General features: G+C 36.0%; 1 protein-coding gene across 1 annotated transcript; it reads left to right on the top strand.

Moving 5' to 3' along the window:
• Positions 1-5,363: 5,363 nt before the first annotated feature.
• Positions 5,364-16,053, top strand: LOC109007427 (carbon catabolite repressor protein 4 homolog 1-like). Its single transcript, XM_018987101.2, has 11 exons — positions 5,364-5,695; positions 10,519-11,191; positions 11,317-11,403; positions 13,317-13,400; positions 13,479-13,562; positions 13,669-13,749; positions 13,813-13,881; positions 13,973-14,061; positions 14,685-14,793; positions 14,953-15,061; positions 15,713-16,053. The coding sequence occupies exons 1-11, from the start codon at positions 5,538-5,540 to the stop codon at positions 15,889-15,891; spliced, it is 1,722 nt and encodes a 573-aa protein (XP_018842646.2). The 5' UTR covers positions 5,364-5,537; the 3' UTR covers positions 15,892-16,053.
• The last annotated feature ends 789 nt before the right edge of the window (positions 16,054-16,842 follow it).

The following is a 16,842-nucleotide window of genomic DNA, read 5'->3' as shown; positions in this document are numbered from 1 at the left end:
GATTCCATCTCTCTCGAGAAAACTGATTCTACTGCATCCCCTGGCTGCAAATCCTTGCCATTCACATACCCTTCCAAACGACATCTCGAGAAAAGCTCATCTCCAAGAAAAATCGAAATCTGTCTGGAACCTCTATTGTTCTTGCCGTGCGAATCTCCCATGTTCCCCTACCCATCACCGAAGTGATTGCTGCGAAGTCATCTTCAATTTCTTTCATTTCTCCAAGCACCCTACATATAGATAAATTCCGAAAAGTGCCAAAACCCCCCGTTCCTCCACCACGGTTAGGTGCTGCAACCTGGATTTATCTCTAAAAAACAACTGCCATAAACGCTCCCTCACCATCCTCTCCAAAGGCATCACGGGTTCGACAACGAGGTCATACCAGGTAGTATTTTAGGAACCCTCTAATATTTGTTTTTTTATATGAATAATTTCTGCAAATATCTTGTTTATTATTGGTGATTAATGCATTGGACCAGATTTGTTTGTGGTTGTCGATCGATTAGTGGTTGTGTTCTGTTTTGGTTTGAATGAACTCGCTTCTGTGTTTGAATTTAAAATGGTAGAACATGAAAGATCAGCAACTGATGGGCAGATAAAAACCCTATTACCAATCGGGTTGTCTTTAATATTTGTATTAAAAAACTTGGATGAGCACCAAATACCAAAATAATTTAGCAAAATTAAAGTTATTGCCAAAGAACTTTGAGCAGGAAATGGGAAAAAAGTATTATTACAGTTCGTAGGCTATAATACTGAACAATGCAACTATATCTGAACACTGAAATGGTCTGCTTTGTCAATATCAAGTGACAAACACAATACTGTATTTATATATGGTCAAAAGTTAGACACATGCATGTTTAGAGCAACTAAATATTTCAATTATAATTATTAGCTTAAATTCCATTATCATCTCCTACTAACATAATTGCAACTTACACCATATTAGCTTAAATTCCATGTGAAGAGCTGGAAAGTGGCTGTAGTATGCAGGGAGTTTTTAAGCTATGATTAAAAACCCCCTGCATTGACTGCCAACAAGAAGGCAGTCATGAAGATGGAGAAGGACTAGGAAAAGGAGAAGGAAGAATGGAAGTTTTGTTTTATAAGGTTATTTGGTTTTGCTTTTTTAATATTTTTAATCATTCATAGGTCATCAAAATTATGGGGCAACATGTCACAGGCATTGATCATATTTGTATAGTGTTAAGGGTTGAATTGCTGAAATACATAAGTTTTTGTAGTTTAGTTTTGATAAATCTGGTTAATCTGAGGTTGTGTTTTTGGGTGGAAATGTGTTTTTTTAAACTACTCATATTAGATGCAAAAAAATGAAGGTAACTTGATGGTCTACTTTCTAGACACCATTCAATAAAGAGGAAAAATTCCTAGTGGAGAATTTAGTATCAAGAGCTGGAAACTTGAAATAAACTATATATGAAGTTTCCAGCTTTTAATCTAAATGGTTGGCTGCCATTAACAATAAGTGAAGGATTGATTAGGACTTAAATGGGTGCATTAGTTGAAAGGAATTGGTCTTTCTAAGTGTGTATTATATTATTCACATGATCATTTCATTATGTGATAAACCTATGGAATTGCTATTATAAGAGTACGAAATTACAACAGAATATAGGATACGAAGCCTGGTTGGTTGTTTTATTTTTTCAAACATTTATCACGCAAGGTATGAATTATGAAACAGTGGACAACGATTACTTAGTTAATTTTCATACTAATTCTCGACTTCACTTCCTTGCAATTTCAGCCCCCCCACATCACAGTTCTACAAAACAATTGCATGTCCTGCATATATGCACATTGTGCCATTGATTCTTGCTAATGATTACAAAGCCTCTGCCTAGGAAAATAATATTATAGAACATCTTCATTGATTATGTGGGTAATATATGTCAAGCTCGCATATGATCACGTGAATAATTTGGACGCACACGTGTTTATTTGGATTCCATATTGGCAACAAACTGTTTTTAACAACATTTTTAATTTGTTAGCGTTACTACCTACGCTCCTCTCGATTACCTCACCCTCGGTAGGTATGACCCACTTCTAAATTAAACAATTTGGATTTCATTTATAATTTATTTGGCCATATGATATAAATGTCTTTGGATTGAAATATCATATTATTAGCATTTTCAAATGGACCCTGATACCAACATTTCACACGTTAATCCGATGATTTGGGCGGATGGAATGGAGGATGTCTTCATTGACATGATGTTAGTGGACGCCCTTAATGGTGCATTGAAGGCTGGGAAGATCACTTCTAGGGACCATGCTTCCTATGTTGCACGTCTTACGGCAGTGGAGTTAAGGACGTACGAAGCGAGCCAAATCAAGGAGAAAATACATCGGTTTAAGATGATGCAACGACTTTTCATGGACCTCATGCACCAAACTGGTATGGGATGAGACTTTGATACCAAAACGGTTATAGGGAGCGACGAACACTGGGCAAATGCCGTTAGGGTAATACATCTTTAACCATGCCATATTTTCATATTACGAAATAATCCCTTTATTATATGTCACTTTTTCCCGCGTTAATCCCTCCATAATATTTTGAATTTAAAATTCCTTATCCAGGCCAACCACAAGTAAAGAAGTTTCGTACCTTGGGTTGCCCACGATATGTAGACCTTTGTACCATTTTTGGCGCTGCTGTTGCCACCGGTACACTCCACCATGCGTCCACCCAACCACCACCATCTTCGGACGAAGAGGAGCATCTTGATGCTGAGATGCGCCGTCGGGGCCCGGCACTTGGCATCCAAGGGAACTCTGATTTTGTCTTTAATGGCCCGTCCTAGTTTTCAATGGACGTGGGGACACCATTGACTCACTCATCCCGACGACGTCAGAAGGGAAGGCAAAGCAACTAGCATAACGAAAAGATATCGAACATAGTTGCAGTGATCACGCATTCCTACAAGGCACGTCGAAAGTGTTACAAGGGCAGAGGAGAAGCGTCAGGGGAAAAGCGGAGTAGAGGATCCACACATTGCATGGATAGTGATGCCGGTTTCGATTCTTTTTCACACTGTGTGGCCTTGTTACAAGCACTTCAGCCCCCACTGTCTAACAATGTTTTCTCCCGTGCGTTTGATCGGTTAATGAATCCCATGGCACAATGAGGATTTTTGGTAATGGATTATGCCCTTAGGCACGCGTGGGCATCGCATAGTTGAGTGATCGAACTATGCATAGTTGATTAGTGACTAGGTTGTCTTGGGTGGTTGATTAGTTGCTTTGCTTCGTTGTAATTTTTCATCGGCGTAATGTAATTTGAGTTGGCCATGGATTGTTGTTAACATTTGTTGGTTTCATGAATATCTTAAGAAGATAAATGCACTTTGTTAATTCAAATCCAGTTGTGATGTTGCGGCATTATGTCACTTTATATTAATAGTATTGTGTTATGTGTTGGGTAGAGCAACAAAATTGTGAATGTATTTTTCTAAAGTTATTAGAGTTTGTTTATATCACATTTTTCCTGTCTCTTGAATTGATGTCTGATTTGGTGCTCTGCCCAATGGTCAGCTGTAGGTTTTTGTGGAAGTGATCAAATTTTCTCAAAGGCATCTACTCGAATTCTAAAGGTAGAGGTTGCTGCCCCCTAGGTTATGCTTCTTCTCAAACTTGCCATATTTCTGTTGGAAGGAATATCAACCCCTTTATATTCACTTGAATGAATGGATGGAAGGAAATCCAAAGCAGTTTTGATGTTAAATATTTTAATATCAGAACTGTTGAATTTGAAATATTTGGTTGGTTCATTATGTGGTAGGACCTACCACATTAAATAAATATTGACTTCTCTTACAGATTACTGTGTTTTCAAATTGGCTGTTGGAGCTACTGAACAAATTACCGTGATGTCTTTGCTACTGCTTGTCCATAGTTTGATGTATAGCTTGTGCATATAAATATTTGTGTTGGTTATTGTGATGAAATACATTCCATATATATTGTTGAATACAATGTATTCAAGATATTGTTTACATTACATCAACTATGAATAAGATGTATATTAACCTAAAACTAGGTGACTTTATATATATATATATATATATATATTGGTTACTGAAAAAACTAGTGCAAGTGGACTGTTTTATATAATTTGATCATGAGGTTAGATGTTTAGCTCATGAGAAGAAATATTTGCATGATGTTAATCTAAAGACAATTAACCATGATGTTAATCTGGTTTGACATAAACTATTAATAGACACCTTATGGACATTTGTAACTGTTGGAGATATAGCTCCATTCCACTGCTATCAGGAGTACAATATGCTTGTAACTTTTGTTAGAATATGCAGCTGTAGGTTTTGGAAATCTGAACCACTAGTGTACTCCAGATTTTTTTTTCCTCTGGGTAAGAAGCCTAAAAACTAGTTTACATGTCCAGGATTAGGATATATTAATATTACTTTTGACTTACCTAACTAGTTGCCTAACGATTTGCAAATGGTGTTATATGTGTTCATGTTGTAAAGTAAATGAATATTTTCACTGAGACTATTGCATGTACCTGTTAGCCATATTTTCTCACGCTATAAGGTCACATTTTGTTATCAATAATGACTAGGTTTTAGTGAGAACTGCAAAGTTAGAGATAGCGGCTTTACAGTATAGGCGTTTTAAGTAATAGGCATATATATTGTTTATAAATACTATTTATTATTATTTATAAATATTATTCATATCAAGATACACACTTTTAAGATATAGGATATATATATATATATATATATATATATATATATATAGTTGATGGATGTTTCCTCAACACCTCTTCCATCCTTTGTTAGATCGGTCAACTAGTGTCAGTCCTGCATGGGTAGTAGTATCTGTTATTGTGAATTTTAGATAAATTGATGATTTAATTTGCCATATATAGGATAAGATTAATGAAGTCGGGCTATTATGTGGTTTAGAGTAGTCAGTTAACTTTGATTTCTAGTTATTTTTATAATTTTTTTTATTTATATTTTATTTAATATATTTTAATATTTTTAAAAATAAAATAATATATCAATACACTTAAAATAATTTTTTTAATCATTAAATAAAAAAAATTCCGAACGGTTAAATAGAGCATAAGATGGGCAAAGTAATTTTTCCTAAATATATTATTTTCTCTACGTTTTCACTATTTTATATATTTGTTTTATATTTTGCCATCCACGTTGCATTATAACGCTCATGCAAAACTGGCGGCAAACGATTTCCGAGCCAAAACCCATGCCCGAGGGTCTTTCATATTTACTCTCTCCGTATATAGCAAACGCCTTCCGCCTTTCCATTCCAGCACATGCTGAAACTGACACAGCACAAACCCAAAACCCCTCTGCCTTCAGACCCAAAATCGCAAACTTTATACCCTCGAATCATCTTCTTCATTGCAAAGAAGAGCTCCAATCGGAGGCCCAATTGATCTTTTCTTGTTGCTGAGTGACAGTGTGTACTATGCTCGTGAGCCACATTCTCGTGTCCCCTCTCAGATGGGTCCCCAAGAATCATCCGAGACCACGGAGCTCGAAGTGTCGGTGAGTCTGCCTTCGAAAACTCCAGTCATCGACTGCGAGATCAATCCGTTCATAGATGTCAAGAGCCCAGGGTCTCAAATAGTCCCAGTACCGCATTCACTGGCTTGCAACTGGTTGGTCTCGTCTTTTCTTTCTTTTTGTCGGTATATCTTTCTTTCTGTTATGCGTATTTTCTCGTGCTTTGTTTCTTTATCTCGTATGTGAATCTGAATTACGTGCTTACGCTAATTAGCATGTTCGTGTATGCAAAACTGTCTGTAAGGTAGTTTAGAAAGAACTGGGAAAGGAAGCGAGAATTGTCGCCCGTATAAAGAGAGACGGTTTTAGCTTCTTGAACCCGACGGAATCTTGAAATCAAATGGAGCATTTAAGTTTCAACTTTCGATCTCTAGGTTTTTTGGTTGATTTCATTGTCAGTAAGATGAGTAAATCTCTGGGACACTGAGCTCTGTTTGGCATCCGAGACAACTGTGAGAAAGAATTTTTAAAAAAATCAAGCTGCCCCAATTTTTGGTTTTGGCTGAGGTGGGTTGAATTTTTATTTCTTTCAATTTTCTTTTCTTTTCCAGTTAAAGCTACGAGGGAGCACGAGTCTAGGCACGAGCCGAAGACATTCAAAAAGAGTTTGTCGACAAAATTTTAATTATTTTTCTTCCATTGTCTCTCATTAAGGTGTAGCATTACAAGACACCGTGCACGAGAAATACGGAAGACTGTTTTGAAGAACAAGAACCTTAAATGTTCTATACGGAGGTTGAAGTTTTCCCAAGTCATTATAACGTGGTAATATAGCGCCATATATAGGGCTGACTCATAGTCTATTCCTAATATACGAAGGTAATATTATAAGGATCCTCATGGTTAAATTTCTTAATTCAATGAAACTATCAATTTTAGAACCTTAAATTTTCTATGCTCCACAATATTGAATATGATAGTATTAATTTCAAAAATATAAACATACCTCCCTCCATTGTTTTACTACAAGAACAAATTTGATAATTTGATTTGACTAGGATAATGATAGGATCCCCGTACAACTTTATCTCAAAGTGTCTTTTTTCAAATTATGTTGCAGGCGAGAATTCTACCCTTAACTTAGAGAGGTTTCCTAGCCATCATGAAAAGCCCGAATATTTTTGTCCCATTATAACTCACGTATCTTTAGCTTTCGGTTAGTTTAAACGCATACTAATTTATAAGGTTGCAAGGGCGTGTGAGACACCTTGTAGGATAATTATTACAGGGGTAATACTCTTCTTCATCCTAATCATTGTCATCCCCAGTCACACATGGTGATGTGGCAGATTTCAAGTAGGTGTCATTTAAGTGGTTGACAGAAGAGGCCATTAGAAATATGACAAATCACCATGTGTGACCGGGAATGACAAGGATTAAGATGAAGAATCGCATTCCTCTCACTGCACTCATACCAGTAGGATGACAATAGTGGACATACCATCTCTCTCTCAGCCCTGCTTAAGTTCTGCAGTGAGTTTTAGTTAGTTAATTCTACTATCTACTTTTGCAGTGCGAACATTATTTTTCTGTTCTTATGTTTTTAAGTTCACATTATTTGGCCGAGGAGCTGTGGTGTTTACATGTAAGGGTTAATATCTTTATTTTTCCATGAAAATGTGTATCCGCTTTCCCAAATGCCTTAATAGTGGGGTTCCTTCCCGATGGTTGCTGGAACAGTAAATTTAACATTCACAAAATCCCCCCCGGATTTTCAATTTTAATTAAATGTGGCAACAATAAATCACAAATTTTTCACATGCAATGTCTACTTTTTCAGATTTAATTTTTGAATTAAATCTGATTGATTTACCTTTGGTGGGAGGAGATTATACTTGGACAAATGGTAGGACATATTCAAGGCTGGATAGGTTTCTGGTTTTGCCTTCTTGGGAGGTTCATTTTTCTGGTTTAAATCAGAAATTATTGCCGAGATTGTTTTCTGATCATTATCCTATCATGTTGGATTGTGGTGGAATTGAGGGTGGGAGAAGGTATTTTAAATTTGAAAACATGTGGCTGAAGGATGAGGGATTTGTGGACAGGGTGAGAAGTTGGTGGAATTCTTATAATTTTTCAGGTACTCCTAGTTTTATTCTGGCTGGAAAATTGAAATATCTTAAGAAAGATATAAAGAGATGGAATAAAGAGGAGTTTGTGACTTTGGACAGCAAGAGGAATCTTCTTTTGGAAGAGTTGAGAGGTTTGGATGAGAAGGAGGTGCAAGGGGTTATTTCGGGGGAGGATGGGAAAAGAAAAATAGGGGTGGCTTCTGAACTGGAAAATATAGCGTCAATGGAGGAAATTTCGTGGAGGCAAAAATCTAAGGTGCTGTGGTTGAAGGAAGGAGATAGGTGCACTAAATTTTTTCATCAAATGGCAAGCTCTCATAGAAGAAATAATGTAATTGAGGTTCTTCAAGATGGGGACAGACTTATTACGGATCAAGAAGATATTAAGGCTCGCATAGTGAATTATTATGAGCAGTTGTTTTCATAAGATTTTTCTTGGAGACCAAAAATGGACAGACTTTGTTTCGATTCTATAGATCAAGTCGAAGCTGATTGGCTAGAGAGAGAGTTTGAAGAAGAAGTACTTAATGTGGTTAAGGGTATGGATAGGGATAAGGCTCCGAGTCCATATGGGTTCTCTTTGGTGTTTTACCAAGCATGCTAGGACTTTGTTAGAGAAGATATTTTGAAGGTGTTTGCTGTATTTCATTCATACATGAGGTTTGAGAAGAGTTTTAATGCGACTTTCATTGCACTTATTCCGAAAAAGGTAGGGGCTGTGGAGATGAGAGATTTTCGGCCTATTAGTTTGGTGAATGAAGTGTATAAAATCATTTCTAAGGTGCTGGCCAACCATTGGAGCAGGCTGATGGAGAGGATTATTTTAAAATCGCAAAATGCATTTATGAGGGGAAGACATATTTTAGACTCTGTTTTAATTGCTAACGAATGCTTGGAGAGTAGAATTAAAATGGAGAAAGCTGGTATTATAATCAAATTGGATATGGAAAAGGCTTATGACCATGTGTGCTGGGAATTCCTTGTTTATATGTTGAGGAGATATGGTTTTGGAGATAAATGGTGTTCGTGGATAAAGCATTGTGTGTCGACTTCAAGATTTTCAATTTTGGTGAATGGAGAACCGGTTGGATTCTTTAGCAGCTTGCGTGGTTTGAGGCAAGGTGATCCCATCTCTCCCTTCCTTTTTGTTATGATCATGGATGCCTTGAGTAGAATGATTGAGAAGGCGGTGTATGGTAACTTTCTGTCCAGCTTTGTGGTGGGTGATGAGGTCCGGAGTAGTTTCAGTGTTTCACACTTATTGTTTGCTGATGATACATTGATTTTTAGTGAGCCCAATTCTGACAATCTTCGTGCTTTAAGAGCACTTTTGTTGTGTTTTGAAGCCGTGTCGGGATTAAGAGTTAATTTATCGAAATCTGAAGTCGTTCCTGTGGGTTCTGTTCAGAATATTTCAGACTTGGCAAATATTCTGGGGTGCAGAATTTCTTCTCTCCCTATGAGGTACCTTGGAAAATGATCTACTTGTCTAAAGGGGGAAGATCAACTCTAATAAAAAGTACTTTGTCTAATCTTCCCACTTATTTCTTATCTCTTATCTCTTTTTCCTTTGCCTGCAAGGGTAGAAAGAAGAATTGAGAGTATATTTTGGAATTTTTTATGGGGATTCTACACTTAAGTTGGATTTTTTCTCTCCTTTTAGAATTGCAAGGGATCAAAATGCAGCTGTGGGATATTCTTTCTTTTGCATTGACGATAATATTCAGTAGAATGTTAACTTTTGTCGGGATGTTAATGACTGGGAAGTGGATGATGTTAAGGCTTTTCTGGAAAGACTCTACAGTTCAAAGTTGATGTTAGGTAGGAAATTCTAAGTTCTCAGCTTCCTCTTTTTACAGCATATTAACTAGTCACAGGAGCGGTGAATTCCCCTGGAAAAACATATGGAAAGTGAAAGTTCCTTCCAAGGTTGCTTTTTTCTGTTGGGTGGTATCCCGGGGCAAAGTGTTCACAACTGAAAATCTTAGAAGGAGAGGTATGTACATTGCTGATTGGTGTGTCATGTGCAAAAAGGATGGGGAATCTGTTAATCGTCTTTCTTCATTGTGAAGTGGCCAGTTCTTGTGGAATGAAGTTTTGAATCGGATTGGTCTACTTTAGGTAATGCCCAAGGAACTAGTGGATTTATTGGTAGGTGGAAGGGATTGAAGGGTAGCAAGAATGCTATTGATATTTGGAAGATGATTCCTTCTTGTCTCATGTGGTGTCCATGGCTTGAAAGGAATGAGAGATGCTTCGAAGACAAAGAACGTTCATTGGGAGACCTTAGGGATTTTTTCTGTAGTACTTTGAGTTCGTGGGCTAAAACTTTTATAATGGATGATATTTTCCAGAATTTGTTTTAGATTTCCTTTTGTTTTTAGATAGTAGGTATCTCCTTTGCATACGTCTTGTGTACTTGGGCTTATACCTATTCTTGGGAATAAAATCTCTTATTACTTGTCAAAATAAATAAATAAATCACACATGCATATGAATTTCAGCCACATGTTGAAAATAAAATCTGATTTGTATATTGCCTGTTAAGGGAAAAAAACTGAGAGATAATTTAATGCATTGTAATTGGCTATCTTTGCTTTACTGTCCAGTGTTCGATTAACATTTATGTACCAAATTTAATTAATTATACTGAAATCTTATCTTTGAAGGCAGTGTGTGTGTGTGTGTGTTCACAAACCTGTGTTGATCCTGAACATTGTTTCAGAAAGAGGTGGTATTCTCTGATCATGCAGTGCAATCGGTTTTTCTTTCACTACTAGAAAGACATGGTGGCTTTTAGCTAATGTTAAGATTCTGAAACTTCTATAATAAATCGTCTTATGTAGGTACCGCGAACAGTTTACTTGTTCTGTCCACCATGGTAAGTTGAGTACCTTTCAGTGCGTGTCCTGTGTAGAATTGGATTTACCACCCAAGGAGAGTTATCATTGCTCTTCAAGGTGTTTCTTAGATTCGTGGAAAATACATAGGGTGCGTCATCACAATGCAGCTGAAGCTGTCTGTAGAAATTTAACTGGCAATAAACAATCAGTTAGAGAGCTCAGGAGTTCTGGTTCTTGGCCTGCCTTCGGTGATGCCTCATTACTTCATCAGAGTGCAATGGTGGTAGAACGAGAAGGCAAAGAATGGATTAAGGTGGGATCCTCAAAAGCTTATGTACCCACAATGGATGATGTTGGTTTAAGATTGAGGCTGGAATCTGCAGCTGTAGACTGTTCGCAGGGTATTCATTTGTCTCCAGTTAATATGATAGTGACTGATCCTGTGATTACTCCTCCATCTGCTCCTCATCGTCATATGGTCCAAATTAGACATCTGCAGAAATCTTCTGATGATGTAGTGTTTACTGTGCTATCCTATAATGTCCTTTCTGATCTGTATGCTACCGGAAAGATCTATGATTACTGCCCAGCATGGGCTCTTTTATGGGGCTACCGTCGACAGAATTTGCTCCGTGAGATTATTAAATATGGTGCAGATATCCTTTGTCTTCAAGAGGTGTTTTTTTTTTCACATTTATCTGCGTATTTTTTCTGGAATATTTAGTATGAATGTTGGCCCTAGTGGTGCCTGGTAGCTTATTATTGTTTTTTGCTCATATGTTGTTCCTTCTTTGTGGGCAGGTGCAGAGTGATCATTTTGAAAATTTCTTTGAGCCTCAGCTGGCAAAATGTGGGTACTCAGCTGTGTACAAGGAAAAGACCCAAAGGGTATGGTTGAAACCTTACCGAATATAGTCATTTATTTTTTTAAGATCCACCTCTCTTCCATGGAGTTCCTAAAATCCTTTTGCCACACATGTGGTACCTTTGTATTTAACATACACCCATCAGGAGGGATGGGTGTGACAGATGGAGACCTGCATATGGGGTGGAGCTGCAGGTCCACCAGTTTGCACCCACCATCTTCTACTCCCTGAGTGTATTTGAAACTAATGCAGTGATTTGTCATTTAAAAAAAACCAAAGGATTATTGTTTCTATAGTTTTTCCTTGTTCTTAACATTTATATTAGATGTAAATCAAAGACAAAGAACAGAATAAAAGCGCTCTTTCTTTTTATATGATTAGTGAGATTACTTATAGGTCGCTGAAACAAATTGAAAAATTATAGCAGAACATTGAAAATTTAAATAAATATTTTTTATTAATTGCATTCCTACAATCAACACTTATATGTATATTAATATACGTTGGAGAACTACATATAAAGCTCTGAAATTTGGGAACTTTTGGCAAAATTTAAATTGTGAGAGTAAGATTAATGGTTAGCTACCTGGAGACATGTTCTTTGGTCCTAGTTAATTTCTTTATTTGACATTGTATTTTGCGGTTGAATGTCCAGTCTTGTAGCTGCATGAGTTTGTTAGATTGATTGTGACTGATGCCTATGGTTTGTATACATTAGATTATGAGGAACTGTCACTTTGTCTGATCTTAGGCATATTTAATTTATGGAATTTGCTACTACCTATTCTATCTTGACCTAATCCAATCATATGTTTAGCTACTTCCAGTCATGATCTAGGAAAGTAAAAGCATTGCAATCCATTGCAGCCATCCAGTCCCCCAAAACCACTGGCTTTGAATTCAACAATTGACATTTCTCAACCCTCAAAAGCATGGCTATTTCTCTCTTGCCATAAAAGCCACATGGTCAGACTGCTGAGACTAGATTAAGCTCTGCTGTCTCTGTCATTGTCATAGTTGATCACTTCTGTGTGAGCGAGATGCATCTTACTATTTCTGTGCTTTTTTTACTATAAGTTGGCCTGAGCAGCCTTAGGATTTTTTTTAAGACTGTCTTAGGAGCTTGAAACCCTAGAATCTCTCTCAGTTTATTCTCACTTTTTAACACAGTACCTCTCTTGACTCTTCTGTAATTTCTAGTAGTAGCAAAATAAATTTTATAGATTTCACTCCTTGCTGAGAAATGGCAAGGAATTCCGTCCTGAGTCAATTCCAAGAGTTACCTCTGAAAAGATGCTAAACATTTTGCTTGGATTGCCTTGGTGATAAATTGATGAATGTTTCTTCTCATTTATTGACATTCAACACTCCAAAAGGCGTAATCTTCTGGAGAGTAAGTGAAATGACATACTTTCTTGCGCTGGATTGGAGCATAGTTGCATTATACTGTAGATTTCTTGTCCATGTTGATGTCATTTTTTCATTATGAATAGTGAACTACCACACTACTTACCAGATTAAAAAATAGCCACCTTAAATTTTCTGTTTAAATTTATTTGTATGTTCGCTTTGTTTTGAGATTGAACTTATGCTTTGGTATTTTTGACAACCATACACATCAGCATTATCTCTTCTTAATCAAGGATTTTTATGTTTCATGAATCAAATCAAAGAATAATAAGAAATATATATAGTTTCTTTTGTGTACAAATTTTCGAACATGCTACTTACCTCCTTTGACTATGATTTTTAAATTTTGGCAAATTTGTGGCCACTCAACTTGAATGATGATAAAATCCTACTTCTGTCGTATATTTCTTCATGTTTTGCCACATATCCCTCCATGTAGTTGAAGTGATTTCTTATCCATGAGACTCAATGACTTGTTACCCTATCATTTTGTACGTAGAAAACCAATTTTTTTATATCTTACAGGTTTATACAGGCAAACGGTATGTAAGTGATTGGTGCGCAACATTCTACCGTAGGGATCTATTCAAAGAAATTAAGAAATATGAGGTGAGCAAAATATGGTCAGTTGAATAACAAAATTTGTCCATTTGAAAGGGTAAATGACTTGGAGGTGTCTTTGTGTAGATTGAGTTTAGAAAAACAGCATTGTCAGTGGTTGAAGCTTTGAAGCCTGAAGACAGAAATTCCGCCCGCATCCACCTGGCAAAGGTGTTTATTTATTACATAGTCCTCCATGTGCTGTATATATATGTCATTCTTGCTTCTCCATCATCTGTTTATCATTTCACCTTTTTTATTCTATTTGGTTTTGCAGGACAATATTGCACTTGTCGTTGTATTAGAAAAAATGCAAAAAGGCAGCACCACTGATGCCATTCAAACTCGCATTTGTGTGGTACTGTATTTCAACTTTTTAACAGTTTTGTATTGCTAATTCTGGGAATTTATGCGTACTCAGGCCTTTTATCATCAGGCAAACACCCACATATCTGCAAATCCAAAACATCCAGATGTAAAATTATTTCAGGTGCCGTTTAACTTGTACATGGATCTTCTCTATAAATTTTCATTTTAAGCAAATTATACGGGTTTGACTGTTTCTTCTTTTCTGACCCAAGGTTGCAAACCTTGTAAATGGACTTGAGAAAATTGCCCAGTCACAAATTCCTCTACTATTGTGTGGGGATATCAACTCTCTTCCTCAAAGGTTAGTCTTTTGTTTCTGGCAAAGTAGCTCACATTGAGAAGACACACAAGCTTGTATAGGTAAGCAACATAAAAGTGGAAGGAGGAAATAAGTTTTTGGTCACCCATAGTAGTTTTGCATCTTGTTATCTTATGCCACTGATCTACTCTGCTTTGATTTGCCAATCGTGATTTTTTTCATGGTCATTGATTTTCCTTTGATTGATGAACTTAATAAGCAGAGGAAATATAATCAATGAAGGGAAATATTGGAAGGAAGCGTATTTAATATAATTTTCTTTGAACCTTTTTTAGCCTAAAAAGTGAACCCTATTTGTTTAACATTTTACCTTTTCCTCTAATTTTATTTACTTGTTTATCTTGATTATTTGGCTAGTGGCGGACCAAGTATGTATGACTAGTTTGTGCTTGTTTTTTGTTTTATAGCAACTAATACTAACATCTCCCTTCATTTGTAAGCCAGCCAATAATATTAAACTAGATGCAGGCTTTGCATGTGTAAAAACAAAGAAATTGGCAATTATAAACAACCTCACTCTAATAACATGTTCTTCTAGCACTCCCGAAGGTTTAAGACTAATGATGTGTATCATGCTCACAAATGCACTATCAATGACATTGCAGTGATCCTCATACCTTCATAGTCAGTGGCAGAATTAACCGTACTCGTGCAAGGGAGGATGATTCAAATGGTATATATCAGCATCTCAAGCTTTATCATTCATTGTGTCTGGTAAGGCAATTGTTTTTCCTATGATAATTTAGTACGTACTGTATTATAGTTGTTATTGGTTACTTTCATGCATAATACAGTAGTACTATCATTGTTGGGGTGATTGTTATCATGACTTTAATTATTATGTCACTAATGCATGAAAAGTTTCTACTCCAGTTAAGTGCATATGCATCCTCCTGTCAGTCAGATCTCGGAACCAAGGAGCCGGTATTCACTCACGTTACGCGAGATTTCTGTGGAACCTTAGATTACATATTCTACACAGGTATTCTAAATTTTATCTGAGTTGTTACCCTAATTTTGTTTTTAATACTGGTGAAAGGGCTTTTGCAGTAGGATGATTTTAGTATCTTGTTAAAAACATTGCATTTAAACCTTTAGCTTTTTTTTTTTTTTTAAAGAGTCGAGGTCACATGTCAAACCTTTAGCTTGGAATGCATTAGATGCTGAAGAAAATGAATAAAAAAAAATGTCATTCCATTTATATATTATGTAATGCTTGCAATAAGTCTTTTCATTTTGCATTGGGCCCCTTTCAGATAATCCAAAAATTGAATAATAATAGTGATGATGATGAAAAAAGATCCTGAATGATTCTGAAACAATTATTGTAAAGATGAATCTGTGCGTACAAATCTTAACTGAATAATACTATCCTCCCTTGTTATCATAATGCCTTAATGCTGCTAGCATTTCTTTGTCCATGTTGGATGGCTTTTTTGCCATCCCTCCATATCTGAAGTCTTTTCAGTTTGATTCTGTTGACTTCGAACTTTGAGACAGATAACTTTGCAACCAAAGGGAGCCTTAAGCTTGCAACACTTCATTCCAGATTTTATTTGCTTTCTATCGATCTATGATTTCATGATTTATTCTCTTCGATCGAGTAATTCTGAATATTTTTGCTTCCTATCAGCGACGGATATGATTCTTGAAGGTTTGTTGGAACTTCCGTACCTTGAAAGCACTGAACCTAGCCTTCCATCACCTATTTGGTCTTCAGATCATATTGCTCTCATGGCAAGATTCAGACTCAAACGACCTTCCCGCTGGAGACCAGACCCACTACCTCTTCCTCTAAACCCGTGGCAGTAATTAAGCAGTAGTACTACATTGGCAGAGTAGTTCCGTTGGCCAGAGAGTTATAGCAGGCAGTATGTAAATGCGGTTCTGTCTCAACGATCTTTATGGTTGGTCCATTTTTTGAAGTTTCATCATATGATAAAACTTTGGTATATAATTACTGAAAAATGGTGATAATTGATGCCCATGTCCATACAACTCTGTTCCTGTGTCGCATGTGACTTTTGTACGTGTTGGTTTTTGGCATTTTGCAAAGCAGTGTCATAATTCCTTAGTGCTCACGTGATGTATTTGGTCACGTCGAGCACATCGACATATGTCTACGCTCAAAAAGCTAATCATGTCCACGCCACGAAACCCCCATACGTATAATTTCTGAGTCTCAGGACATATCTAAGAGCATTCACATCCGATTTTTTAAATTTTTTCTTAAATTTTAGCTAAAAAGGACACTTCCTATAATTTTATCCTAAATTTTACTCATTTTTAAAAAACCTTCTACATCTCATTCCCTATCATTTCTCTATTCTATTAAAATAATATTCTTCTATTATTTCTTTATTACTTTTTTCTCTCACTTCCATTTTCAAACTTAACTACTTAATATTTTTTCTTATGTTTTAAACTATTATTATAGTGAATATTTTAAACAAAAATTTAAATTATTTTTTTAAGGGTTTAATAATATTTTTAAAATTATTATTTTTATATTTTAGTAATTTTTTAAATTATTTTTAAAAATATTATTTAAAAGTATAATAAATATGAGTATAAGAGAAAATGTAGTTGATTGAAAAAAGAATTTATTTTATTTATTTGAATAAAATATTAATAAAAAATGATTTAGGGGATGAATAGTGGTAATTACTGTTCATTTCCTAAATCAAAATCCTAAAATAGGGAATGGGATGGGAGGGAATTTTTGAGCTTTTTCCTAAATTTTTTCCTATAATTTAGGAATAA

The sequence above is a fragment of the Juglans regia genome, chromosome 8, assembly GCF_001411555.2.
Source record: "Juglans regia cultivar Chandler chromosome 8, Walnut 2.0, whole genome shotgun sequence".
Taxonomy (NCBI): Eukaryota; Viridiplantae; Streptophyta; class Magnoliopsida; order Fagales; family Juglandaceae; genus Juglans; species Juglans regia.
This window is presented reverse-complemented; position numbering and strand designations above follow the sequence as displayed.

What these genes read in the sequence shown, in the direction of transcription:
- LOC109007427 (XM_018987101.2), top strand. Translation starts at nt 5,538, where the DNA reads ATGGGTCCCCAAGAATCATCCGAGACCACGGAGCTCGAAGTGTCGGTG. An exon ending in ACAAGGAAAAGACCCAAAGG is followed by an intron (nt 11,404 to 13,316) that starts GTATGGTTGAAA and finishes TATATCTTACAG; the next exon opens with GTTTATACAGGCAAACGGTA. An exon ending in ATCAACTCTCTTCCTCAAAG is followed by an intron (nt 14,062 to 14,684) that starts GTTAGTCTTTTG and finishes ATGACATTGCAG; the next exon opens with TGATCCTCATACCTTCATAG.